Source organism: Ornithorhynchus anatinus, chromosome 11, assembly GCF_004115215.2.
Source record: "Ornithorhynchus anatinus isolate Pmale09 chromosome 11, mOrnAna1.pri.v4, whole genome shotgun sequence".
In the NCBI taxonomy this organism is placed as follows: domain Eukaryota; kingdom Metazoa; phylum Chordata; class Mammalia; order Monotremata; family Ornithorhynchidae; genus Ornithorhynchus; species Ornithorhynchus anatinus.
This window is the reverse complement of record NC_041738.1, coordinates 34570085-34595039: the sequence shown is the minus strand read 5'-3', so window position 1 is coordinate 34595039 and position 24955 is coordinate 34570085. Positions and strand designations below refer to the sequence as shown.

At 58.1% G+C, this 24955-nt stretch overlaps 1 protein-coding gene across 12 annotated transcripts in view; it reads left to right on the top strand.

Annotated features, from left to right (window-relative positions):
• KIFC3 (kinesin family member C3) overlaps positions 1-24955 on the top strand; it is a 47449-nt gene extending 22494 nt beyond the window's left edge. For 10 of the 12 annotated variants that reach the window (XM_039913432.1, XM_039913429.1, XM_029074969.1 and 7 more), the window contains 16 exons: positions 8816-8881; positions 9059-9199; positions 9372-9611; positions 10153-10326; positions 11049-11196; positions 11699-11829; positions 12045-12156; positions 13425-13606; positions 14074-14178; positions 14983-15113; positions 16814-16937; positions 17607-17736; positions 18114-18343; positions 19497-19631; positions 20082-20196; positions 22644-24955. In XM_039913432.1, the coding sequence (XP_039769366.1) occupies positions 8816-8881; positions 9059-9199; positions 9372-9611; positions 10153-10326; positions 11049-11196; positions 11699-11829; positions 12045-12156; positions 13425-13606; positions 14074-14178; positions 14983-15113; positions 16814-16937; positions 17607-17736; positions 18114-18343; positions 19497-19631; positions 20082-20196; positions 22644-22669 (2190 nt within the window). In that variant the 3' untranslated portion in view covers positions 22670-24955. Of the gene's footprint in view, positions 1-8815; positions 8882-9058; positions 9200-9371; positions 9612-10152; positions 10327-11048; positions 11197-11698; positions 11830-12044; positions 12157-13424; positions 13607-14073; positions 14179-14982; positions 15114-16813; positions 16938-17606; positions 17737-18113; positions 18344-19496; positions 19632-20081; positions 20197-22282; positions 22315-22643 lie in introns of all 12 variants that reach the window. The other 2 variants (XM_039913426.1, XM_039913427.1) reach the window with 2 other exon arrangements.

The following is a 24955-nucleotide window of genomic DNA, read 5'->3' as shown; positions in this document are numbered from 1 at the left end:
AGAAGAATAGCTGGGATAGAGCACCGGCCTGGGAGTCAGAGGGTCATGGGTTCTAATCCCAGCTCCACCACGTATCCGTGTGACCTGGGCCAAGTCACTTCTCTGTGCCTCGGTTCTCTCATCTGGAAAATGGGGGTTAAGACGGCGAGCCCGGTGTGGGACAGGGACTGCGTCCGACTCGATTATCTTGTATCTCCCCCAGTACTTAGAACAGTGCCTGGCACATAGTAAGCGCTTAACAAATACCATCGTTATAGTACTCTGTGCCCAGCACTGTAGTAAGCGCCGGGGTAGATACGAGTACCTTCAGATCAGGCCCGGGCTGAAGAAGCAGGCAGAAAGAGCAGGGCCCCGGATAGGGAACATGTCTATCAAGTCTGCAGTATTCACTCGACCAATCGATCAACGCTACTTATCGAATGCTCACTAGGGAAGAACACTGTACTGAGTGCTCGGGAGAGTACAGTACCACGAAACTAGCAGCCAGGTTCCCCGCCTGTAATGAGCTTCCAGTCTTCAGTGTTATATCGTACTCTCTCAGGCACGTAGCACAGTGCCGTGAGCACAGTAAGCACTCAGATGCTATTGATTGGTCGATTGATTGGTTGGAGATAGGCCGAAGGCCGGATGGGGAACGGACGGTGGAACAAGCGAAGAGCAGCCTGGGCTGGCGGAGAGACCACGGGCCTGGGAGTCACAGCGTGGCTCAGTGGAAAGAGCACGACGGGCCTTGGAGTCAGAGGTCATGGGTTCGAATGCCGGCTAGGCCACCTGTCAGCTGGGTGACTGTGGGCAAGTCACTTCACTTCTCTGCGCCTCAGTTCCCTCATCTGTTAAATGGGGATGAAGACCGTGAGCCCCGCGTGGGACAGCCTGATTCCCCTGTCTCTGCCTCAGCGCTTAGAACGGTGCTCGGCACATAGTAAGCGCTTAACAAATACCAACATTATTATTCTCAGCTCTGCCACTTGCCTGCTTTGTGACCTCGGACCAGTGACTTTGCTTCTCTGTACCTCAGTTTCCTCACCTGTAAAAGGGGATTCAACATCTGTTATCCCACTTAGACTGTGAGCCCCGTGTGGGACCGAGATTGGGTCTGACCTGATTAACTTGGCTGTATCCCGCACTTAGCACAGTGCTTGACAGAGAATAATAATTCTTGTATTTGTTAAACGCCTTCTATGCGCCGAGCACTGTGCTAAGCACTGGGGTAGATACGAGGTCATCAGCTTGTCCCACGTGAGGCTCACAGTGGTAATCCCCATTTTCCAGATGAGGTAACTGAGGCCCAGAGAAGTGAAGTGGCTTGCCCAGGGTCACACAGCAGAGAAGTGGCCGAGCTGGGATTAGAACCCACGTCCTCTGACTCCCAAGCCCGGGCTCTGGCCACTAAGCTTTGCTGCTTCTCCACACTTAAGAAGCACTTAAATATTATAATGATGATGATAAATGAGGCTGGGAGACAGCGGAGGCAGAGACCACCAGGGAACCCGGACAGAAGCTGGGAGCAGTAGGGCCCAGGAGGAGGCTCGGATAACAATGGTAGTAATGATGATGGTATTTGTTAAGCGCTTACTATGTGCGAAGCACTGTTCTAAGCGGTGCGGTAGATACGAGGTCATCAGGTTGTCCCACATGGGGCTCACGGTCTTTTTATCCCCATTTTCCAGATGAGGTAGCTGAGGCCCAGAGAAGGGCTCAGTGGAAAGAGCACAGGCTTTCGAGTCAGAGGTCATGGGTTCGAATGCCGGCTCGGCCACTTGTCGGCTGTGTGACTTCGGGCGAGTCACTTAACTTCTCGGTGCCTCAGTTACCCCATCTGGAAAATGGGGACTAAGACTGTGAGCCCCGCGTGGGACAACCTGATTCCCCCGTGTCCACCCCAGCGCTTAGAACAGTGGTCGGCACATAGTGAGCGCTTAACAAATACCAACATTATTATTATTTAAGTGCCTTGTCCAAAGTCACAGCTGACAAGTGGCGGAGGCGGGATTAGAACCCACCACCTCTGCCTCCCAAGCCCGGGCTCTCTCCGCCAAGCCACGGATGAAAGCGGAGCAGAGAGATAGGGAGCAGGTGGCCTGCAACTGAGAAGCAGCGGGCTGGAAGCCGTGGAAAAGATATTCCAGTACCCTGGTCCACCCGAGTATATACTGGGCATGCTGGGCGCCCTCGTTCGGTCTTTTTATCCTCTCAGGGCAAAAAAAGCACATTGCATCTGGAAAATGAGGATCGTTTTCTTTTTGCCGCTGGCTTCGCAGCGAGCTCCGTAAAGGACGAATGCAGGAGTCAGGATTCCTGGTTTACGCCGAGTCTCATTAGCTGCTTCGTACTCTCCCACTTCCTCTCTTCCCGTGGGCTCCTTCTGCGTCAGTCAATCAATCGTATTTACCGAACCAAGCACACAGTAAGTGCTTAATAATAAGTACCGTTGTTATTATTACAGTCCTCTAGACTGGAAGCTCATTATGGGCAGAGAAAGTCTGCTAACTCCGTCGTACTCTCCCAAATGCTTAGTACAGTGCTCCGCACGTAGTAAGCGCTCCATAAATACCACTGATGTACTGATCGAGCGCTAACTACGTGCGGAGCGCTGTACTGGGTGCTTGGGAAAGTAGGGTAGAACAGAGATGGTAGATGCGATCCCCGCCCACAAGGAACTTACAGCCCTAGCTAAAACACTCGCTTCGCAGGGGTGTTTTGGGGTTTAATTTGTAGATATTCACCAGTTGCTTAGAGTACCTTAAGTGAAAGACGAAGGGAGCAAGGAATTGGAGTAGAATCAGTAGAACTGGGAACAGTCGTCTCCTAGAGGGGAGAGGGAGTCCTGGCGAACAGAGGTACCATTTCATTTGTAAGATTATGTGGAACGGGAGCCCTGTTTATTTCAAAAACAAAACACCAGAAGTGAAACGTAGCCAGTTTTCCTGCCCAAAGGAGATGGCTGGCGTGGTGTCGTGATTTAGTGGTGGACGACGCTTCTCTTGTAGGTGTCTCAGGGGGCGTTGCAAGCTGGTATGTCAAGGCAGAATCAGAGACTCTCCTGGTGGGGAGGGACATTAAGCATTCATCTGGTTCCATCCCCTTGCCCTCGGGTGAGGCCACACCTAACTCTTTCCAGACAGATGAGCTTTCCCCCCCTTTACCCAACCCAGATTCCTCATGCCCACATTTTGTTGTGTTTCCTCTGGCTCAGCCTTTAATGGCTTTGGGGGCCATTTTCTGTAGGAGCCCTTTCGGTTCCTGGCCGGGTCCCAGTTTCCGGAGCCTTCCTTGATCTTCTCCTCCAAACGTTTCATTATCTTGGTGGTTCTCCCCTGGTCTCTCCCTTGTGATTTCCTTGTCCCCTTTTCGGTCACGGGACGCTCGGACCCGGGCACCAACCGAGCTCTACTTAACTAGTGCTCAAAGTCACCGGAGGATTAATGGAAGGTCCAGTCCTGCAGGGGTGGCGTAGTGGAAAGAGCCCGGGCCTGGGCGTCGGGCCGACGACCGGGGTCCCGATCCTGGCTCCACCACTTGCCTGCTGTGGGACCTTAAGCAAGTCACTTACCTTCTCTGTGCCTCAGTTTCCTCCTCTGTAAAATGGGGACCCAGTATCTGTTCACCCTCCTCCTTAGACTGTGAGTCCCATGGGGGACTGAGACCCCAGTGCTTGGCACCTGATAAGTGCTTAACAGATACCACAGTTATTTTTTTCCACTGAACGTATTCTGCTCTGCGAGCTGTGTGGCTTAGCTCACTATATTGGCTCTCTGTCTAAAATTAGGATAGTTGCTCTTCCTAGATTTTTCCAAGCTTGTGACTTGGCCATATAAATGGAATTTAGGTGCCCTGTTCTCTTCAAAGTTCGCAAATTCATCATGTGATGACTTTTTCTTGAATTCTTCTAGGAAAATGAAATTTAGCATATGGGCGTACACTTTCCGGAGTCAGCTTTTTTTCTCTTTTAAAAATACAAACATAATGTTGGTTGTCTTCCAGGCTCTTTGGGTTTGGGTTCTTTTCGTTTTTTTGTTTTTTAAAGAATGTCCCAACTCACTTGGAATCCTTTGCCTCTTTTACTCCTTCCTGTAGCGCTTTTCCACCAATTCCCCAAGCCAGCTAAGATCTGCTTTCTCTTCTTCCTCCTCCGAGAATCCTCAAGTCGCATGCCTCCTTGATCTCCTCTACTTGTAAGAATCGAATAAAACAGGGGCCGGACCTTGTCAGTTCCATTACCCTCGGGACCGGGAGATTGACCTAAGGCACTCACATCTCTTTTTTGACAATACTTCTTAGAAGCAGCATTGCCTAGTGGGTAGAGAACGGGCCTGCGAGTCAGAAGGACCCGGGTTCTAGTCCTGACTCCGCCACTTGTCTGCTGGGTGACCTTGGGCAAGTCACTCCTCTGGGCCTCGGTTACCTCATCTGTAAAATGGGGGTTAAGACTGTGAGCCTTATGTGGGACGACCCGATTAGTTTGTATCTACCCCAGATCTTAGTAGAGTGGAACATAGTAAGCACTTAACAATCCCATTATTATTATTATATCTAAGCAAAGTCCCATCACCCACCAGGTTCTGGTGCACCAGTAGTACTGGTAAGCTGAAGAAAAAGGGCCATCACCGTCTTCTCTTCCTGAACGGAGATTCTATTGTGCGCTTACTGCAAGAAATCCCTTTCGCTCTCTGCCCTTTCCACTTAACCAAGAGACTTCGTACTTTCTGGACTCCCTCCCTTCCCGGCACCAGGAGCCAGCATCCACGCCCTCGATAGAAGGCTGTGCCATCTCCCTTGGCCCTGCCTAACCCTCCTGAACCACCCGGGGTAGAAGGGTAAACTGCCTCGGTCCTTACGGCCCTGCATTTCAGTCTCCTTACGTTGAGTCATCCCCGTCCAAGGCGAAGTCACCGAAGTCCTCCTTATTTCCCGTGCTCCTTGCATTTATCCCAGCACCAATCAATCGAGTGTATTTGCTGAGCACTTACTGCGTGCAGGGCACTGTACTCAGCGCTTGGGAGAGTACAACACAACAAGACTGGATCAGCTTTGCCCCTTCTCCCCCGGCTTTCCTGTCTACCTTCTCACAACTGCCTGGACGCTGAGCTTCCCCTCAGCTCTGAGCATTATTCGTCCCTGGCTTCCTTGGCCTCCACCCCACCAACCTAGTTTCAAAAGGATTTGATGACAAATGTGGTAGTTTTGTAAGCACTGTAATGGACTCAATCCCAGCGATGGGGAAAGCCCTGCTTCAATCAGTCGATCGTATTCATGGAGAAGGGAAAACAACCAATTAGAATATAGGCCACGGAAAAAGCCAGGAGCTTAATTAGTCGATGTATCAGATGATAAAAAGCAATACTGACCACACCCTGTGGCTAGACACCTGCAAAACCCTGGGCCTGAGGAGGACAGCTGTTGGTTTTTCCTACTGAGTTTGATTCTGTTGAGAAGATGAAGGTGTTTGTGGCGGGTGAATCTAGCTTTCCTTTTTTTACTTTGGGAGGAAAGAATCTCCAGGCTAAATGCATCAGTATTTTTCCCTCTTGTTGTAGTCTTTCCTGATAGAGAGGAATAGATCTGAGAGATTATTGGCCAGGATGAGGAAAGAAGGATGTCACACGTGCTTTAATGAGTACCAATTAATAGCTAACTCACCTCTTATTGATTAAGAATTCCGGTTCTCAGCCTTGTACCCTAGCTGTACTTTTTGGGAATGGACATAGAAGGGGAATACTTTTGGCAGAGACTCTAGACTATAAGCTCCTTCTAGACTGTAAACTCATTAAGGGCAGGAAACGTGTCTGCGAATTCTGTTTTTGTACTCTCCCAAGCGCTAAGTGCAATCCTCTGCCCATAGTAAGTGCTCAATAAATAGCATGGATTGAGTGGTGGTAAAGCGATCTCAGGTTTGAGGCTTAGGCTTAGGGAAGGTTATTGCTCTGTGTGTGTGTGCCTGTAGCCTTCAGGTGGCAAGCTCCTCAAAGGCAGGGATTTTGTCTTCTCATTCTATTGGGACTCCATTGTAACCTCCGTTACAGTGTTACAGTGTTGGCTCGAGTGCTCAGAAAATGCTGTCGACCCTGTGACTTGACAGTCACACGTCTCCACTTAGGTTTGTGTGTCCTTCCCTCTCTCCTTCCTCTTCTTCAGCTCTCCCCTCTCCAGACAGTCTAGAAAGTTGCTGCCAAGATAGCTTTCCTTCTTACAGTGTTCCCAGTAAGAGCCCTTCCTTTCAATGTCCAATTCACACTTTCTGCCTTCTCCTTTGACCTTAATTTCCTACTCTCAACACTTCTTCATCTCTGACTTCTCTATGCCTCAGTTACCTCATCTGCAAAATGGGGATTCAGTACCTGTTCTCCCTCCTGCCTAGACTGGGAGCCCCATGACAGGCCTGATGGTCTTGCTTCTACCCCGGTGCTAAGTACAGCGCTTGGCATATAGTAAGTCTTGATTCTATTTATTGCCACTGTTCTTGTCTGTCCGTCTCCCCCGATTAGACCCGTAAGCCCGTCAGAGCGCAGGGACCGTCTCTAACTGTTACCGATTTGTACATTCCAAGTGCTTAGTACAGTGCTCTGCACATAGTAAGTGCTCAATAAATACTATTGAGTGAATGAATAAGTCTTACCAAATACCACAATTATGATTATGATTATTATTAGTAGTAAAAGTAATATCCTCTCTCCTGGGCTTCATTTTCTTCCATCTCCCACTAGGCTTCTTTCTCTTCTTCCCCCATTTTCTCTTTCCGAGAACACTGTCCTTTCCCAAAGGGATCCCTACCTTCTTCACTCTTCCCCAAAAGCCTTTCAGACGCAGACCTCTCTGGGTGAATTCCCACTAAATTAAATAATAAATAATGATGGTATTTGTTAAGTACTTTGTGTCAGGCACTAATTGCTGGGGGTAGATACAGATTAATCAGGTTGTACACAGTCCCTGTCCCACTTGGGGCTCACAGTCTAAGTAGGAGGGACCACAGGTACTGAATAGTCATTTTATAGTTGAGGAAACTGAGGTTAAGGAGGAGTAAAGTGACTTGCCCAAGGTCACACAGCAGGCAAGTGGGGGAGCTGGAATTAGATCCCAGGCCCGTGCTCTTTCCCCTCGGCCATGTGCTGGTTTTTAAAGACTCCGCGAAAACCGGCGTGTCTGAGGTTTTGTTTTTTTCCACCTTTCCATCTTGTGTATTTTCTGCCTGACTTGTACCGTCTGTCTGACTTAGATTGTGAACCCCGAGGGGAGGGGCTGATCGCCACTGAGAACAACAGGGCTTAACTGCTAAATAATTGTGTTCAGGTCTCTGTTTAATCTGAGTTGATCAACAGGTATCTCTTCTCAGGCAGCCCGAGTGAGAGATGGATGTGGAGGTGACTTAATGTTTGACGGCTCTGCCGTTTCAAGGGCTTTTCTTGACCCCCCCCCCCCCCCATACGATGTGTGTTCCCTTGCTGGGTTTTAAGATCTGCTGAGAAAACTCAGAAGGGACAAGAAAGGTCAATGATTGATCCTGGATCCTAAACAAGAGTGCAGAAAAGAGTGCTGAACCGGGCTTGAAAAATAGATTAAAACAAAACAAAAAAAATCGCAAGGGCGTGTGATCTCGGAATCCTAGCTCCATTAACATTTGTGGTTCCAGGTGGGAGGTCGCATCAGACCCACAAGGAGTAACAGGGTGGCTGTGCTTTTGGAAAATTTAGTAAATATTTGGGAAAGTGCCTCTTTAGGGGAACATCATCGGTGATAAATTGAACATGTGTGGATTTCTAGGGAGGCCCTGCTTCAGGGGAGTTGGGGCCAAGGAGTGGGAGGCCTGGTTTTTCTCCTAGAAAACTAAATCAGGCAATAGACTCCACCACCCTGCGAGCATTCTCCCATCGCTGTTCTTTGATTCCTGGTCCTCCTATAGCATTGGCTTTCTCGGTAGTATGGATACCGTAGGGCTAGTAGAGGTATAGAGTCAGCAAACCAGTTGTGCACAATTCTCTCCTGAGAAATAGTAATTATGGTATCTGTTAAGCCCTTACCACATGTCAAGTTCTTTTGTAAGTGCTGGGGTAGATACAAGGTCATCAGGATGGACAAAGTCCCTGTGCCACATGGGGCTCACAGTCTTGATCCCCATTTTACAGATGAGGTAATTAGGCACAGAGAAGTGAACTGAGTTGCCCAAGGTCACACAGCAGACACGTGGCAGAGCTGCTCCCAGGTCCTTGCTGTTTCCACTAGGCTACACTGCTTCTTTTAGACCCACCAACCTCCACCAAGTTCTTATCTAGAAGCTACGGGCCATGAGAGGGGAATGTATCGAAGGAAGAGGTTGGTTTTTCCCTGTGATGGTTTTTTTTTTTTAACAGAATTCCACCCCACTTTGTTCCGGGGACTTTTCTCCCAGCCTCAAACTCCATGACCTGGACATTTAGACTGTAAGCCCGCCAGTGGGCAGGGATTGTCTCTATCTGTTGCCAAATTGTACATTGCAAGCGCTTAGAACAGTGCTCTGCACCTAGTAAGCGCTCGATAAATACTATTGGATGAATTATGAGTAAGTGGGAGGAAGGAGCAGATGAATCAGTGAGTGTCCAAGGGACTCAAACGATTTTTGAGTTTTTCCTCGGACGGTTCCGACCGGGGCCTGGTTGTAACCACGCGAGACCGAGACTAAGCGGATCTGTCAAATCCTTGGGCCGGAGGGACCTTGAGGAGTCTTCTGGGCGACCCCGGCGTGAGGAAAGGAAGCGCGGGCCAAGTCACCGAGGGCCCGGGGATCCCTAGGCAAGTTGGAAACGGTCCAGTCGACTCACCATCGACTCGTCTGTGTCAACAGGTGGAAAACCTCAAGGGGAAACTCACTGGCCAAACCCGGGAAATAAATAGACTCCGATCAGAGCTGGTGAGTCCGACTTTCCGCCTCTTTTCTAGGGCCCGCGCTTCCGAGGCACTCTGCAGATATCCGCCCTGGAGAAGAGAGGGGAGAGGAGGCGAGAGGGAGGGCTCGTCTCAGCCTGGGCCACCCGCACCCTTCTCTGTGTCTCCTCCCGGTCACGCTTCGTTTCTCTTCCCTTGTTAGGGTGGCACTGACTTGGAAAAGCATCGGGATCTGCTCCTGGTGGAGAACGAACGTCTGAAGCAGGAGATGAGGGTGTGCGAGGCTGAGGTGCAGGAGCTGAGGCCTAAGCCCTCGGCCTGCCCTGACTGTGAACACGGCAAGGTAAAGGGATGGGGCGCGGAGAGCTGGCCGGACTCCCGAGTGGCCTCTGCTCCGGGTGCTCGGCGACCGGTGGGAAACTCGCAGTTTCCGTGTCGTTCCTTCTCCGCCTGTCTCCCCTCCCAACCCTCCCATTTCTGTCTGTCTGTCCGTCTCCCCCACCTTGGGTGTGCAGGAGAGCGCTGAGCTGCGGAAGAGGGTGTCTGAGCTGCAGCTGGAAGTGGAGGAGAATAAGGGGAGGCTGTCGGAGCTGGACCTGGAGGTGCAACAGAAGACCAACCGCCTGGCAGAGGTTGAGCTGCGGCTGAAGGATTCCTTGGCAGAGAAGGCAGAGGAGGAGGAGAGGCTGAGCCGGAGGCTCCGGGACAGCCAGGAGACCATCGCCACCCTGAGAGCTCAGCCCCAACCCATCAAGGTGAGAGAGAGAGAGAAAGACCCTCCCTTCCCCCGGCCCCAGCCCAGCAAGGTGAGAGAGAGAGAGACAGAGAGGCCCCGGCACAGAGAGAGAGAGAGAGACCTTGTCCCTAGGCCCCAGCCCATTAAGGTGAGAAATCGAGACCCCCGCCTCCAGCCCCAGCCCCCCGTTCGCCCCGGGAGGAGGAGGACCCGGGAGGAAGATTGGAGGATTTTCATCCTGCCCCCGTTTCCCTGGCTCCGTATGGGAAGAGGGAGACTCCGACGGCGAAGGGCTGACGTGCCACTTGGATAAGCTCTCCGACACTCCACCAGATTTGGGATCCTTGGGTCTAGGGAACGGATCTGCCAACCCTGATGCGGCGTACTCTCCCAAGCGCTTTAGTACAGCACTCTGCCCAAAGTAAGCGCTCGAGACGTACCCGCCGCGTCAGCGATTGGGACCGCCTTTGTGAAGAGCCCCCGGGAGCCCTCCGGACCGCCGGCACGGCGTCGGCAGGCCCGGCCCCGGCTCGTTTCACGTGCCCGCCGTTCTCCCGCAGTACATCATCAAGACGGTGGAGGTGGAATCCTCCAAGACGAAGCAGGCGCTCTGTGAGACGCAGGCCCGGAACCAGTACCTGCAGGAGCAGGTGGGCATGCAGAGGCAGGTCCTGAAGGAGATGGAGCAGCAGCTCCAGAGCTCGCAGCAGACCACGGCCCAGCTTAAAGCCCAGGTAGGTCGCGAGGGGTCGAGACGAGCGCCCCAACGGACGCGGGCGTGTGCCCGCGTGTGCGTGCGCCTGCGAACACGTGGGCGCCCGCGGGCGTAGGGTGGGGGCTGCGTGAGGGAAACGTGGCGTTCATTAAAGCAATTCGCCGGCAGGCTTAGCCGTCCTCGGCGCCCCAAGGGGAGCCGGGGAAGTCGCGTTGCCTTTTTCGGAGTCCTCTCTTTTATCAGCTCACCGGCGTGGCTCAGTGGAAAGAGCACGGGCCCGGGAGTCAGAGGACCTGGATTTTAATCCCGGCTTTGCCACTTGTTCGCTGCGTGAGCCTGGCCAAGTCACTTCAGTTCTCCGTGCCTCGAATATAAAATGGGGATTAAGACGGTGAACCTTCTGTGGGACAGGGACTGTGTCCAACCGGCTCATGTTGCATCTACCCCAGCACTTAGAGTGTCTGGCACGTAGCGGGTGCTTAACGAATACTACAGTTATTATCATCATCATTATCAGTGGTAGCGATTGCTCAGCAAGTACCCTAACTGTGGTTATTACTGTCCTGAACGTCCCCACGGTTCAGAATCTGTCTGGGTGGTGAGTGAAGCTCATTTTCAGTGAGAGGGAAAAGCCTGGTGACAGGCGGGTGAGCGATCGGTCCCCACCCGAGGGGCTCGCGGCCTACAGAGGACGTGTGCACGTGCGCACACGTACTCACGGGCGTGACTCTCCTCTCCCAGATCATGCTGTACGAGTCGGAGCTGGAGCGGGCCCATGGCCAGATGCTGGAGGAGATGCAGTCCATGGAAGAGGACAAGAACCGGGCCATCGAGGAGGCTTTTGCGAGAGCCCAGGTGGAGATGAAGGCGGTGCACGAGAATCTGGCAGGTGAAGCCGGAGGGGAGGAGCGCCCCTCTCCCCATCCTCTCACCCGCGCCAGGGTTCCCGGCTTACCGGGGCTCAGAAAGACCATTTCCACGGTGGAATTCACACTGAGGGCGGGCGGGGTCCGAGAAGCCGCAAGACCCACTGTAAAGAGCGTAGGTCTGGGGGGGTCACGGGACCTGGGTTCTAATCCTGCTCCACCACGTGTCTGCCGTGTGACCCCCCGAGAAGGCACCGAACTCCTCCGAGCCCCAGTTCCTAAAACGGGGATTAAAACGGTGAGCCCCGTGCTGGTGGGGGACTGTGTCCAACCTGATTAAATTGCATCTACTGCAGCGCTTAATACGGTGCCAGGCACATAGCGAGCACTCAACAAACCCCAAAAGTACTGCACCGGACCCAACAGGCTGGCATTAGCGGGGAGGGCCGCGGGGTTCCCCGGCGGCCGTGGCCGGAGTGGGGCATCTGTCTCCAGGCCGGCGATTTTTATCCCGGTGGCTTTCAGGGGTCCGGACCAACCTCCTGACTCTGCAGCCGGCACTCCGGACCCTCACCAACGATTACAACGGCCTGAAGCGGCAGGTGCGGGACTTCCCCCTCCTCCTCCGGGAAGCTCTGAAGACTGCTAGGGCAGAGGTGAGCGGGGGAGGCCCACCTCCCATCGGGGAAAAGCGTTCCAGCCGCTCCCGGGGTGCTTGCCCAACCCCTGGGAGAGGAGCCCGGGACATCCCGGAGAAGGGGCGGAGCCTCGGCTCTAATCCAGATGGGCCGGGGAAGCCGAGTCGCGGAGCCGGGGGTCCCCCGGGGGGGGGCGGTGGTCGCTGGGTGACCCGGAGGCGTCCCCTCCGCAGATCGGCCAAGCCATCGAAGAGGTGAACAGCACCAATCACGAGCTGCTGAGGAAATACCGCCGGGAGCTGCAGCTCCGCAAAAAGTGCCACAACGAGCTGGTGCGGCTGAAAGGTCAGGAGGGCCTGGGGGGCGGTGGGAGAACGAGAGTAGCGACAGGCCCGTGAGGGCGGAAACCATGTTCCCAAGTGCTCTGTATAGAGCTTTGCGCACGGTCGGTGCTTAAGAAATGCTGTTTTAGATCACGGCGATGATTTCCGGTGGGGAGGGGACTACGTTAAATGCCCGGATCGGTTTGGAACCCGGGATCCCAGAAGCCACCGGGCGGCCCGAGTCTGAGAGAAGCGGCGTGGCTCGGTGGAAAGAACGTGGACTGGGCCGTCACAGATCGTGGGTTCAAATCCCGGCTCTGCCACTTGTCAGCTGGGTGATTTGGGGCGTCACTTAGCTTCTCTGGGCCTCAGTTACCTCATCTGGAAAATGGGCATGAAGACTGTGAGCCCCACGTGGGACCACCTGATCACCTTGTATCCTCCCCAGCGCTTAGAACGGTGCTTTGCCCATAATAAGCGCTGAACAAATGCCAACGTTATTAAGGGGTCCCGTTCCAGTTGGTTGGCAGCTCCCGCTCTGGCTACGAAATGAAACTCCATCTCTCCCTCCTGGACATTCAGTGACCAAGCTGTCGAGACTCGTTCCGACCGATTTACGTAGGGAACTCGGCTTCTCGTGCGTGGGGTGTCTCCCTTGGGCTCCCCTAGACGTGGGGGAGGTTGATCATGGAATTTGTTAACCGCTCACTGTTCAGATGGGAGTCCCGGCCTCACTTGGAGCTCACGGTGTAGCCGGTAGTCTTTGGAGGTGAGGGGGTGGTTGGCGGTCAGAGCGGTGATCCTGCCCCCAGGAGATGCGCCTGGAGGGAGGACTAGGAGATCGGGCGAGAGGGGTCCGCCAGACTGTAAGCTTGTTGTGGGCAGGGATGCTTCTACCAACTCTATTGTATTGTACTCTCCCAAGCGCTTAATACAGTGCCCCGCACACAGCAGGCGCGCAATAAATACCACCGAGCGTTTGATTGACCACCAGAAGGGGAAGTGCCGGGACGGTTTCCTCAGGGAGACCTTTCTGAGGAAGCTCATCGAGATCGGGACGGGCGGCGGGAGAAGGGTGGGCGTCGAGGGGAGCCGAGGAACGAGATCCCGCCCCGCGGGAGGCAAGGGTCACTCGCCTCGAGGCTTGGCGGGACAACAGGATGAGGAACGAGGGTGCGTGCAGACCTCCGGTTCTCTGCTCCCACTGCTGGACCCGTCCGGGCACCGGGAAGGCGCTGGGGTCAGCTGACGTTCTCTCTCTCTCTCTCTCTCTCTCTCTCCCCCGTCAAGGAAACATCCGGGTGATTGGCCGAGTCCGACCGATCACCAAAGAGGACGGGGAGGGGCCGGACGCCGCCAACGCCGTGACGTTTGACCCCGATGACGATGCCGTCATTCATCTGCTCCATAAGGGGAAGCCGGTGTCTTTTGAGCTGGATAAGGTGTTTCCCCCAACCTCGAGTCAGCAGGACGTAAGTGGCCGTCATCCAGATCCATTCACAGCCGGACCTTGGTCACGAGCTCTTTTTTTTTAACGATATTTATTAAACGCTTACTACGGGCCGGGCGCTCCACTAATCCCTGGGATAGATACAAGCTGATCAGATTTGACCCAATCCAAGTCCCACAGTAGTAATCCCCATTTTCGAGATGAAGTATCAGAGGCCCAGAAAAGTGAATTGATTTGCCCAAGGTCACCCAGCAGACGAGTGGCAGATCCGGGATTAGAACCCAGACCCTTCTGACTCCCAGGCCCACGCTCTGTCCGCTGGAGCGTGCTGCTTCTCACGCAGCAAACTGGCCGGGACTCGATTTCTCTCCCCTCCCCAGGAAGAGGAGGAGCAGGAGGGTTTGCGGGGAGTCGGCACACCGCGGCCTGGCTTCCGATCCACCTTTTCTGTGACTTTCTTCCTTGCTCCAACCCCGTTCCGTGCCACAGGTGTTCCAGGAAGTCCAGGCCCTGATCACTTCCTGCATCGACGGCTTCAACGTCTGCATCTTCGCCTACGGACAGACAGGTGCCGGCAAGACCTATACCATGGAAGTAGGTTCCCTCGGCCTCTCCCGCCTCCTTCCCGCCCCACCTCCCTCCTCCCTCCCTCCCTCCCACCCTCTTTTTTCCAACCGGTCGTATTTACTGAGCACTTAACTGTGTGCGGAACGCTGTACAAAGCGCTTTGGAGAGTACAGTGTAATGATGATAATTCCGGTAGTCGTTAAGCCCTTACTACCTGCCAGGCACTGTACTAAGCGCTGGGGTGGGTACAAGCAAATTGGGTTGGCCGGAGTCCGTGTCCCATGTGGGGCTCAGTCCCAAGCCCCATTTTTCAGCTGAGGTAACTGAGGCACAGAGAAGGGAAGTGACTCGCCCCAGGTCACACAGCAGACATGATCTTCTGATTCCCAGTCCCGTGCTCTGCCCATTATGCCATACCTCTTCGCAGTCACATTCCCTGCCCACAGTGAGTTTACAGTCTAGAGGGGGAGACAGACGGTAATATAAATTGTGGATGTAGACAGAAATGCTGTGGGGTTGGGATGGGGGCTTAACAGAGAGAGAGAGAGAGGGAGGGCGACACAGCAGGGAGTGGAAGAAGAGGAAAGGAAGCCTTAGGTGGGGAGAGGGATTGTCTGACGGGTTTGAAGGGGGAGGGCGTTCCAGGCTAGAAGGCGGGACATGGCCGAGAAGTCAGCTGCGAGACAGATGAGATCGAGGTGCCGTTAGAGGAGTGAAGCGTGTGGGAGAACAGCGAGATCGGTCCGCCGGGGATACGATCCCCGTGCTCTGCGGGCCCCGGCGGCTGGGTGGCTCGTGGGGAAAGTTACCCAGATGAACTCTCTTCCCCAGGGGACCCCCGAAAACCCCGGCATCAACCAGCGGGCGCTGCAGCTGCTGTTTTCCGAAGTTCGGGAGAAAGCCTCCGACTGGGAGTACGTGATCACCGTGAGCGTGGCGGAGATCTACAACGAAGCTCTCAGGTGCTGGGGGGCATCCCGGTGACGCGGGCCAAGGGGGGACCACCCGGGGCCGGCCTACCCGCTGGCCTACCTGCTCGCTGCCGGCCGCGCCCCCTTCCCCCGGGGCAGTGAAATCGATCGATCCATCGACGGTAGCGGCTGAGTGCGTAATGCGTGCAGAGCACTCCGCTGAACGCTTGGGCGAGTACAGCGCAACAGGGTCGGTTAGACCCGTTCCCTGCCCACAGTGAGCGTTACGGTCTAGAGGGACAGGAGTTGTCTAAGCCAAGGGTGAGAGTTCTTCGGGGACCGGTGGACAGGTCGCTGTGTTGACTGGCCGCTTCTCCAAACCCTTCTCGGCCCCCCGGACGTGAGAAGCGGCGGGGGTTAGCGGAAAGAGCGTGGGCCCGGGGTTCGGAGGACCTGGGTTCTCATCCCGGCTCTGCCTCTTGCCTGCTGCGTGACCTTGGGCGAGTCACTTCTCGGGTGCTCTGATTCGTCCTCCGCTCCCGGCTCCGCCACCTGTCTGCGGTGTGACCTCGGGCAAGTCACTTAACTTCTCCGGGCCTCAGTTCCCTCATCTGTAAAATGGAGATTAAGAATGTGAGTCGCATGTGGGACGGGGACCGTATTCAATCTGATTAACTTGTATCTACCCCAGTGCTTATACCAGTGCTAGTCAGTGCTTAACAAGTACCATAATTAATATTATTTATCATTATCATCAGCATGGGGTTAAAGTTCCTGTTCTCCCTCCCTCCTAGCCGGACGCCTGCTTGGGAAAGGGACTGTGTCCTATCTGCTTATATGGTGGCAATCTCAGTGCTCAGTACAGTGTTTGGCACATAATAAGCACTTAGCAAATATGACAGAAAATTTTTTTGTTAAAGTTGTAGGGTGGGGGTCCTTCCAGAAGAGAACAAAAGACCGTGACTCTGAGCCCGTTGTCGGGTAGGGATTGTCTCTACCGGTTGCCGAATTGTACTTTCCAAACGCTTAGTACAGGGCTCTGCACCCAGTAAGCGCTCGATAAATAAGATTGAATGAATGAATGAAGGATAGTGGGGAACACCGTTAGATGCCCAGCGCTTTTTCAGTTAAAAAGCCTCAGAATAGAAGGTGAGAAACCAGGGAATTAGACGGGGCTGTAAAATGGGTTCGTCCCGATTCCTGGGATTGAAACTGGGTTGAAGGGGTTTGGGGGTGAAGAGGCCTCAAGATCCCCACCCCCAGGGACCAGCCCTGAAAATAACAAGGTAGCCTGGGTTGGGGTTGGGGTTGCCCTCGGGTCCGGGCAGCGTTGTCCTCTGCTGAGCAGAGTCGGACAGTCAGTCGGTGGCATTTGAGTGCTTGCGGTCAGTGGTGTTTATTGGGCGCTTACTGTGTGCAGAGCACTAACTAAGCGCTTGGGAGAGGACGGTATAACAATGGAACGGATACATTCCCTCCCAGACGCATCCCTGGGCCGGGGCCCGGCTGACCTTCCCGGCCTGAACCGCTGGAGCCGAGGCCTCCGTTTCCAGATGAGCCTTAGCTTCCGTTGAAGGGTGGCAAGACAAGTCCCCCCCGCAGCTGAGGGGCGTGGGGGGGGGGGGGAGGCGCGTCCCGGGAGGGGTCGGAGGGGGATGAACCTCCCCCCCGCCAGCGAGGACACCTTCGCCGGGGCCTTCGACCCCCCAGGGTCGGGCCTGACGGCGGCGGCGCCGACCTTGGCTTTCCAGGGACTTGCTGGGAAAGGAGCCGCAGGAGAAGCTGGAGATCAAGCTGTGTCCCGACGGCAGCGGCCAGCTGTACGTCCCCGGGCTCACCGAGTTCAGAGTGCAGAGCGTGGAGGACATCAACAAGGTACGGGGCCCGGGGGCGGGCGCCCGGCCGGCCCGGAGGTCTGGTGGGGAGAATCCGTTGGGAGGTTAGGGGGTGCCGAGGGTCCGCGTCGCTTCTGGAACCTAGACGAGGCCAGCGGGGGCTGAAACGGACCGCTCCGCCGTGGGAGGAATCCGGGGAGCGACCGGAGGGTCTCCGGCCCGTTCCGAGAACGGGGACGCCCCCGCTCCTTCTCCCGTCGCCCAGAGACAACAGCGACTGATCCATCTCAGTCGGGGGGGGGGGTCAAGGGAACAGATCTCCCTTCTTTCCCTTGAAAACGGGGCCGGGCGGGCAAAGCACAACTTTTTAGCTTTCCTGGGCCGGACTGGCTCAGGACTTGTAAGTGCGGCCGCCCGGCTGCCGGGACGTCGGTCTGTCCACTGTTTTAAAGAAGTCAGTCCCATTGTTGGGCGAACCCAGCGGGAGAGGGCGGGAGATCCCGCCTCATTTCTCCCAGGAAGAGACATGATGCCAGATCCCGGGGGGAGGAGGGAGGTCCGCGAGGGGAGCTGGAGGCCAGAGACCTTTCTGCCCGGGGGCCCCCAGGTGTATGAACGAAGGCCTCAGCCAACGGTTCTCGCCCGGGGTGAGGGGCTGCCGACTGGACTGAGACCAGGAAGCAGCTCAGCTCTTTGCTCCCGCGCCCAGGTTTTTGAATTCGGACACACCAACAGGACCACCGAGCACACCAACCTGAATGAGCACAGCTCTCGCTCTCACGCTCTCCTGATCGTCACCGTCCGCGGGGTGGACTACAGCACCGGCCTCAGGACCACGGGTGAGGGGCTCCCGGGAGAGGGTTCCGAGCCGGGGTCCCCGCTGGTGCGTCGCCCCCCGGCCCGGGGAGGGGCCGGACCTCTCCCCTCCGAGACCTGCCTGTGCCGGACCCGCCCCCGACCTGAATCCGGCTCCTGTGTCGGATCCCCGTCTGACTCGCCCCCGTGCCCGGGTGGCGGTGAATCGGAGACGATGAGAAGGGCCCCTGGCCCTCAAGGTTCGAGTCGGGCCTGACTCCGAGGCCCCCTGGGCGGCCTCCCCCAGCGGGAGCGGGGCGGGGCGGTTCTAAAAGGGGCTCCCAGCCCCCTCCCCCGACCCCGAATAACTCCCGGCCCCGGCCACGAGCCCTAACTGGGCTCCTGGGATCCCTCCCGCCAGGGAAGCTGAACCTGGTGGACCTGGCCGGGTCCGAGCGGGTGGGGAAGTCTGGAGCGGAGGGCTGCCGCCTCCGAGAGGCCCAGTACATCAACAAGTCGCTGTCGGCGCTGGGGGACGTGATCTCCGCCCTGCGCTCCCGCCAGGGCCACGTGCCCTTCCGCAACTCCAAGCTCACCTACCTGCTTCAGGACTCCCTCAGTGGGGACAGCAAGACGCTGATGATGGTGCAGGTGAGTAGGGGCGGAGAGGGGTCGGGGCCAAGCTGCAGGGTCCGGGGCGGGGAGGGGGTGGAGCCGAAAAGCCACGGCGGGGACGGGGAAGAGTCGGCGGGGGCGGGCGGGGAGGAGTTGGCCTAGTGGCCCAGGTCGCTTTCCGGGCCAAGGAGATTGGCCGCCCTGCAGAAGGAAGACGGGAGCCCCTCTTCTTTTATGGTATTTGTTAAGCGCTTACTGTGTGTCAAGCGCTGTTCTGAGCGCTGGGGTGGATACAGGTTAATCAGGCCGGTCTCGGTCCCTGTCCCGGACGGGGCTCCCATTTTAAACAGGAGGGAGAACAGGTATTGAATCTCCATCTTGCGGTTGAGGAAACTGAGGCACAGAGAAGCGAAGTGATCTGTCCAAGGTCACACGGCAGGCAAGTGGCGGAGCTGGGATTAGAACCCACGAGAAGCAGCGTGGTCTAGTTGACGGAGCGTGGGTCTGGGAGTCAGAAGGACCCGCGTTCCAGTCCCGGATCCGCCGCCTGCCTGCTGCGTGACCTTGGGCAACTCACTTAACTTCTCCGGCCCCAGTAATCTGTAAAATGGGGATGAAGACTGTGAGCCTCATGTGGGATAACCTGATTACCTGGTATCTACCCCAGACCTTAGGGCAGTGCTTGGCGTATAGTCGGGGATTAATAAATACCACGAAAGGAAAGGTCTTCTGATTCCCCGGCCCACGTCTCATCCATTAGGCCCTGCTGCTTCCCGAGGGCCTAAGCCTAAGCGAGGGTGACTGCATTTCCTGAGGCGAAGTGGGGAGCTGGGGATCTCCGAGCCGTGAATGGGTCTGCTGGGGACGCAGCCGAGCTCCCTCTGAGCTCTGGGTCCGGTGACCTCTTGCCGGCCGGGAAGGGCGGTTTGCGCCCCCGGCTTTTCCCGCGCTGGCACGCGCCCAACCCGGGCCGGCAGAGTGCTCACCTGCCCCGGTCACGGGGCTCCGAATCGGCCTCTCTTACTCTGAGGATAGCGTGAGTCCACGCGGGCTCTGTATCTCCCGCCCCGCTCTCCGAGACCCCGCGGGCACCTCGCCCCCGGTGCAGCCCGCCGGGCTCCGCCGGGACGGAGCGACGCGTCGCGGGCCGGCGGCTGAAAGCGGTGCTTGGTGTGCCCACCCCTCACAGGTGTCTCCTGTGGAGAAGAACACCAGCGAGACGCTCTGCTCCCTGAAGTTCGCCGAGAGGGTCCGGTCCGTGGAACTGGGCCCGGGGGCCCGGCGAGCGGAGCTGGCGTCCTGGTCGAGCCAGGAGCATTTAGAGGTAAGGCGGGGCCGGCGGGGTCACCCCCGTCTGCGGGTGGGAGCTCTCTGACTCCCACAGCACCCGGATCCCTCCCGAGTTGACTGGGCGTGTCGGCCCCGTCCCCGCCGACGGGGCAGACTGGCCGCCCTCCCCCGACGGCAGCCGGACGTCCTCCTCCCGCACAGGTTGGGGGACGCGGCCCAGAACCGGGGGCTCGCGGCCCAGCCCCGGCCGCTCCGGCCTAGACCTGCCCCGGGTACTCGCTTGTAGATCGGAATTCTCCCGGAGACCCCACCGACTCCGCTCTCCCAAGAACAGAGTGAGAGGGAGACACACGCACCCACGCGTGCCCGCCCTCGCCCGCCCACCCAGCTGCAGGGCTGCTCCCGGGCCCGGCATCCGGGGCTCTGGGATAAAGGTCACCCACCGACGGGGCGACCGCCCTCTTCCCCTTCTCCCCGGGGCCAGGTCGACGTCTCCCCAGCCCTGCCGCCTCCACCCCCGGCCCGGGCCCACTCCGCCCCCGGCTCCGGGACCCCGGTCGGACGATCCAGCTCGATACGGAGGAAGCTCCAGACCTCGGGTAAGCGCTGGGGACTCCCGGGTGGACAGGGATGGTGTGGAAGAGGAATGTCCCGCACCCCGTTCCTGCTCCTCCCCGAGACTCCCCTGCCCATCTGTCCCAGGACGGTCTTACCTCCGTCCTGGAGCGTAGGGGAGACGCTGGGGAGTCGAGGCCCGGGGGTTCAGTCGGCTGCCCTTCGGAGAGGGGGTGGGTTCAGCTGTTGGAAGCAGCCCGGCCTAGTGGGAGGAACACAGGACTGGGCGTCAGGAGACCGGGGCTCTAGACCCGGCACCACCTCGTCTGCCGCGTGACCTCGGACGAAAAATGGTGGTATCTGTTAAGCGCTTACTATGCGCGAAGCACCGTTCTAAGCCCCGGGGGAAGCGAGGTGATCAGGTTGTCCCACGTGGGGCTCACGGTTTGAATCCCCATTTTACAGACGAGGTAACTGAGGCACAGGGAAGTTAAGTGACTTGCCCAGAGCCACGTAGCTGGCGAGTGGCGGGTCCGGGATTCGAATCCATGAACTCTTGACTCCCAAGCCTGGGCTCTTTCCGCTGTGCCACGCTGCTTCTAAATCACTTAACTTCCCCGTGCCTCGGTTCTTCATCTGTAAAATGGGGGTGAAGACTGTGAGCCCCATGTGGGATAGGGACCGTGTCCAACCCGATTAGCCGATCTGCCCCAGCGCTTAGAGCAGTGCCTGGTACGTAGTAAGCACCTAACAGATTCCACTTTTAAAAAACGGAGATTAGGCGCCTGTTTTCCCAACCCCTTAAACCGTGAGTCCCGCGTAGGGCCGAGACTGTTCGATGTGATCATCTTGTATCTACCCCAGTGCTTAGTAGGGAAGCAGCGTGGCTCGGTGGAAAGAGCCCGGGCTTGGGCGTCGGAGGTCATGGGTTCGAATCCCGGCTCTGCCGCCGGTCATCTGTGTGACTGTGGGCAAGTCACTTCACTTCTCTGGGCCCCAGTTACCTCATCTGCAAAAATGGGGATTAAGACTGTGAGCCCCACGTGGGACGACCTGATGACCCCGTGTCTCCCCCGGCGCTTAGAACAGTGCTCTGCACATAGTAAGTGCTCAACAGATACCAACATTATTATTACAGTCCTTGGCACGTCGATCGATCCATTGTAATTATCGACTGTGTGCAGAGCACGGTACTGGGCACTCGGGAGAGTACAGTATCGCAGACTCGGTAGACACGCTGCCGGCCCACACCGAGCTTAGAGTCTAGCGGGGAAGACAGACGTTAGTATTAACAAACAAACAAATCACGGGCTTCAGAAATTACAGTTCCTCCGATGACTGTCGTGGGCAGAGATGCCCCGGGTCCTCTGCCTGAGGAGGTTGAGCACCCACGGGATCCCTGAAGGCAGAGAGAGAGCAGCGCCTTTGTGAGCGGGGAACATGCCGATCGTTCCCTCGATCCCGAGGGCGGGGGCCGGAGCGGGGGTGACGGGCTGGGGGGCGCTGGGTGTCCGGGGACCTCCGGACCCACCCCCAGCACGGGACCCCGGGAGCCGCGGCCGAGCGGCCGTCGGAGAAGCCGGGACCTAGGGGTCGGGGTGGCACAGAGCCGGCGTGGGGGCTCTCGTCGTCGCCCCCGGGTATTTCGGCCGTCATCGCCGGGGAGGAGCGTCTCGGGGAGCGCCGTTTCCGTCCAGCCCTGGCTGGTCTCCCGCAGGCGGGAAGCAGCTTTCTGCCCAGGCGGCGGTTGAGAGCTCCCGGACCACTTAGACTGTGAGCTCCACGTGGGACTGGGCCCGTGGGTTCAACCTGATGAAAGGGTATCCAGCCCAGTGTACGGAACAGTGCTCGGCCCCTAAGCGCTTCCCCGATAGCCTGAAAAACCCACCCGAAACGACCACTTCTATTGGGCGTTCGCTTCCGGGCAGCCCGCGGAGTCCCAAGCAACCGCGCTACCCACAAGTGGAGTGGATGCTGGGAAGACTCGATTGCCCCCGCTCCCCTCAGCCCCCCGGCCCTTGGTTCCGCCAGCCCTTCAGCGGGGACCGGAGCGGCCGTCCCGTCCCCCGGAGGGAGGGAAGGACGTAAGGGAGCTCATCGGCGAAACTGACCTGTTCGATTTGATTTCAGCCTGAAATTAGGGGATGTCCCGGCCTCTCCAGGTGAGTGCGTGAATAGCCTCAGCGGTCGGGGAGAGCGTTATCAGCCCGGACTCTAGGTGGTGAAGGGCTCTGCTTCGGTAACCTCGTGGAGAGCGAACGTTTCGAGGCCGGGATCGGTCTGGGGGCCGAGGGATGTCGGGCGAAGGCTTTCCTGGGAGTCGAGCATCGCCCGCCTCTTCCGGGAGCTGTGCCTCCCCTCCGCTGCCCGTGGCCGCGGTTCGGCCCTAGCGGTCCGCCTCCGAGCCCGGGGACGTCCCGAGGGGGACGTTTCGGTTCTCGGGGGGAAAGCGGGCCGGGGCTATAACTCTGCCTCTCTGTCCCGCGTGTAGGGAAGACGAGGCCGGTGCTTGTATGATACGCTGGGACTGGAAGGGCTGGATCCGCTGAAGACATCCCCCGCGTGTGGGGCGAGGGAGAGTTCCCGAGTGGGAGAGACTGGAATGACGTCGGCATCCGCCCTGTTCTCCACCGGCCTCTCCTGCCGACGACGGAGGATTTAAAGTTCCAAGACTGGGATCCCTTTCCCAAAGGGAGGGGAGGGGACGGACGGGCAGGGACTGCCTCCCCCCCTCCCACCACCGCGGCTCACCTGTCGACTTGCCTGGATGGAAACTGAGGCGGAGGGCGATCCTCCGGTCCGGCTCCGGAGCCAAGGCGCCGGGAAGGCCACGGGTCTCGGGGCGGAAGGGGCCCGGCTCTGAGGGGCAACGGGAAGCTTCCGGCCGAGGCCGCTCCCGGTCGGAGCTTCGGCGCCGAGGCCGGGGGGCCTGGCCCAAGGCGGAGGCCACCCCCCGGCCTGCTCCGCACTGACGCCCGGCTCCGTCAGCCCGTCGGCGTCGGGCTCCCCGGGCTGCTCTCTGGGCCGACGGCCTCCGGCGACGGTCGGAGGGAGAGGCGACCCAAAGGGGTCGGTCCCCAGCTAGGTTTGGGCGAGGTCGGGTCAACCACGGCTCAGCAGCGGGGCGCGCGACACGCAGGATCCCGAGCCCCCATCCGAGGGGCCGGCCCGGCCTCGCCATCCTCCCACCCTGCGGACAAAGGAGCCTGTGTCCCTGGGTGATTTTCTGGCGGGCCCTGCCGGCACGTGCCCTGATGCCGCCGGGGAGCGAGTGGATCTGAAATGGAGCCCGTCTTTGGGGCAGAAGAATTGAGGCCCTCCCTCGAGTTTCTTTCCCGAGGGGGAAAACTCCCCCGAAGAGCTCTCCCGGGAAGCTCTTCCGTCCAGCGGTGGTACGTTTCCCAGCTCTGCAGATGGAGTCACGGTTGGCTTCCCTCTCCTCCCCGTCCCCTCTTGCTGGGCAGCCAGGCCAGATCCCTGCTTCTCAGCTTAGTGCCCCAAGCACCTCAGCTGGTGTGTGTGAGGGGGCCGGGGGGAACGGTGTGGAGGGGCATGGTCTCAGTGGAAGGAGGAGGCTTCCTCCTTTCCCTCAGTCCACCCCCCCCCCCCCAACTCCCACCTCACCCCCAGCAGCTGAGCTGACCTGCAGCAGGCCTCGGTTGCCATCCTCCTGGACCCGGCCCGGCTTTCCCTGGGAGTGGGGCTGGCTGGATCGTGTTTCCCAGAGGAATCCCTCCCTGCCCGGCTCCCAGGCCCGGTCCCCCCATCCTCCCTGACCCAGCGAACAGGTAGAGCAGGCTGGGGCGGCCTTCAGCCGTGCTGCGGTCGGGGGCAGATCTCACACCCCCTTCCCCGCACGACTCCTCCTCCCCCCCCACCCTGTGGGAGCAGCCGGGAGCCGGCGCACCGCCCCTCCCCGTCCCCCCTCTCCCCAGTGAAAGGATGCACTTTACGCCACGCAACTCTTTAGCCCTTCCTACGGCGCGAAGAGCGGCGAGGGGGACCGGGGGACCGGGGGCCGAAAGCCAAGCGACCGGCCCCGTGTTCTCCAGGCTCGGCCCGGACCGAGTTTGCCCCGGGGAGCTCTTACCGGTGGGTTCGCGTGGGCCCGGTCCCGGCTGGGCGGACCGTCACCCGGAACGGCCTGCTCCGCTCCCCGGGGTCCGAACTCACCCAGCCTCGAGGAGCCCGGGGTCCCGACCGTTTGGGCTTGGGCCCAGCGAGGGGGGGGGGCGGACGCCGGCCCCCGCCGCGGGCCGACTCCGCGGAGGCCGAACGGTCCTCCCCCTCCATCCTCTTGGACCGTTTCGACCCAGCTGCCGCTCTCAAGCCCGAGGAAACGTAGGAGAACAAGTGAGTGCGTAAATAGGAGCTGTATATAGTTGTGTAAAGAAGCGGCTTCCCGTTAAGCTACAGTCAGTGGTGCAGAACCGTTAAAAGTGTCGTTTCCCCTTAGATGGGCCAGCGTCTGGTCTCGACTGACCGTGTTGTATTCATCTCCACTTGGAAGGGACGCCGGCAAGTGAGGGCCGGGTCCGTGGGGTGCGTTTGGCGAGGGCGGGCCGCGGGGCCCAGCCAGGCCGGGCAGCCGAGGGGCAGGAGGGGCCTGGGCCCCGAGGGCTTCCCCGGGGACGGGGCGGCCCCGGCTGACGCGCGGCCGATGGTTCAAACGCGCCGCCCTCTGCCGTCACGAACCTTTTGAGTATTTCTCTCGAAATACGAAGTCTTATTTAAAAGCCTGCCTTTTGGCAGGTTTGCCCTTTTTACTTATTTTAATAAAGAGATCCTTTTCGTAACAGGCAA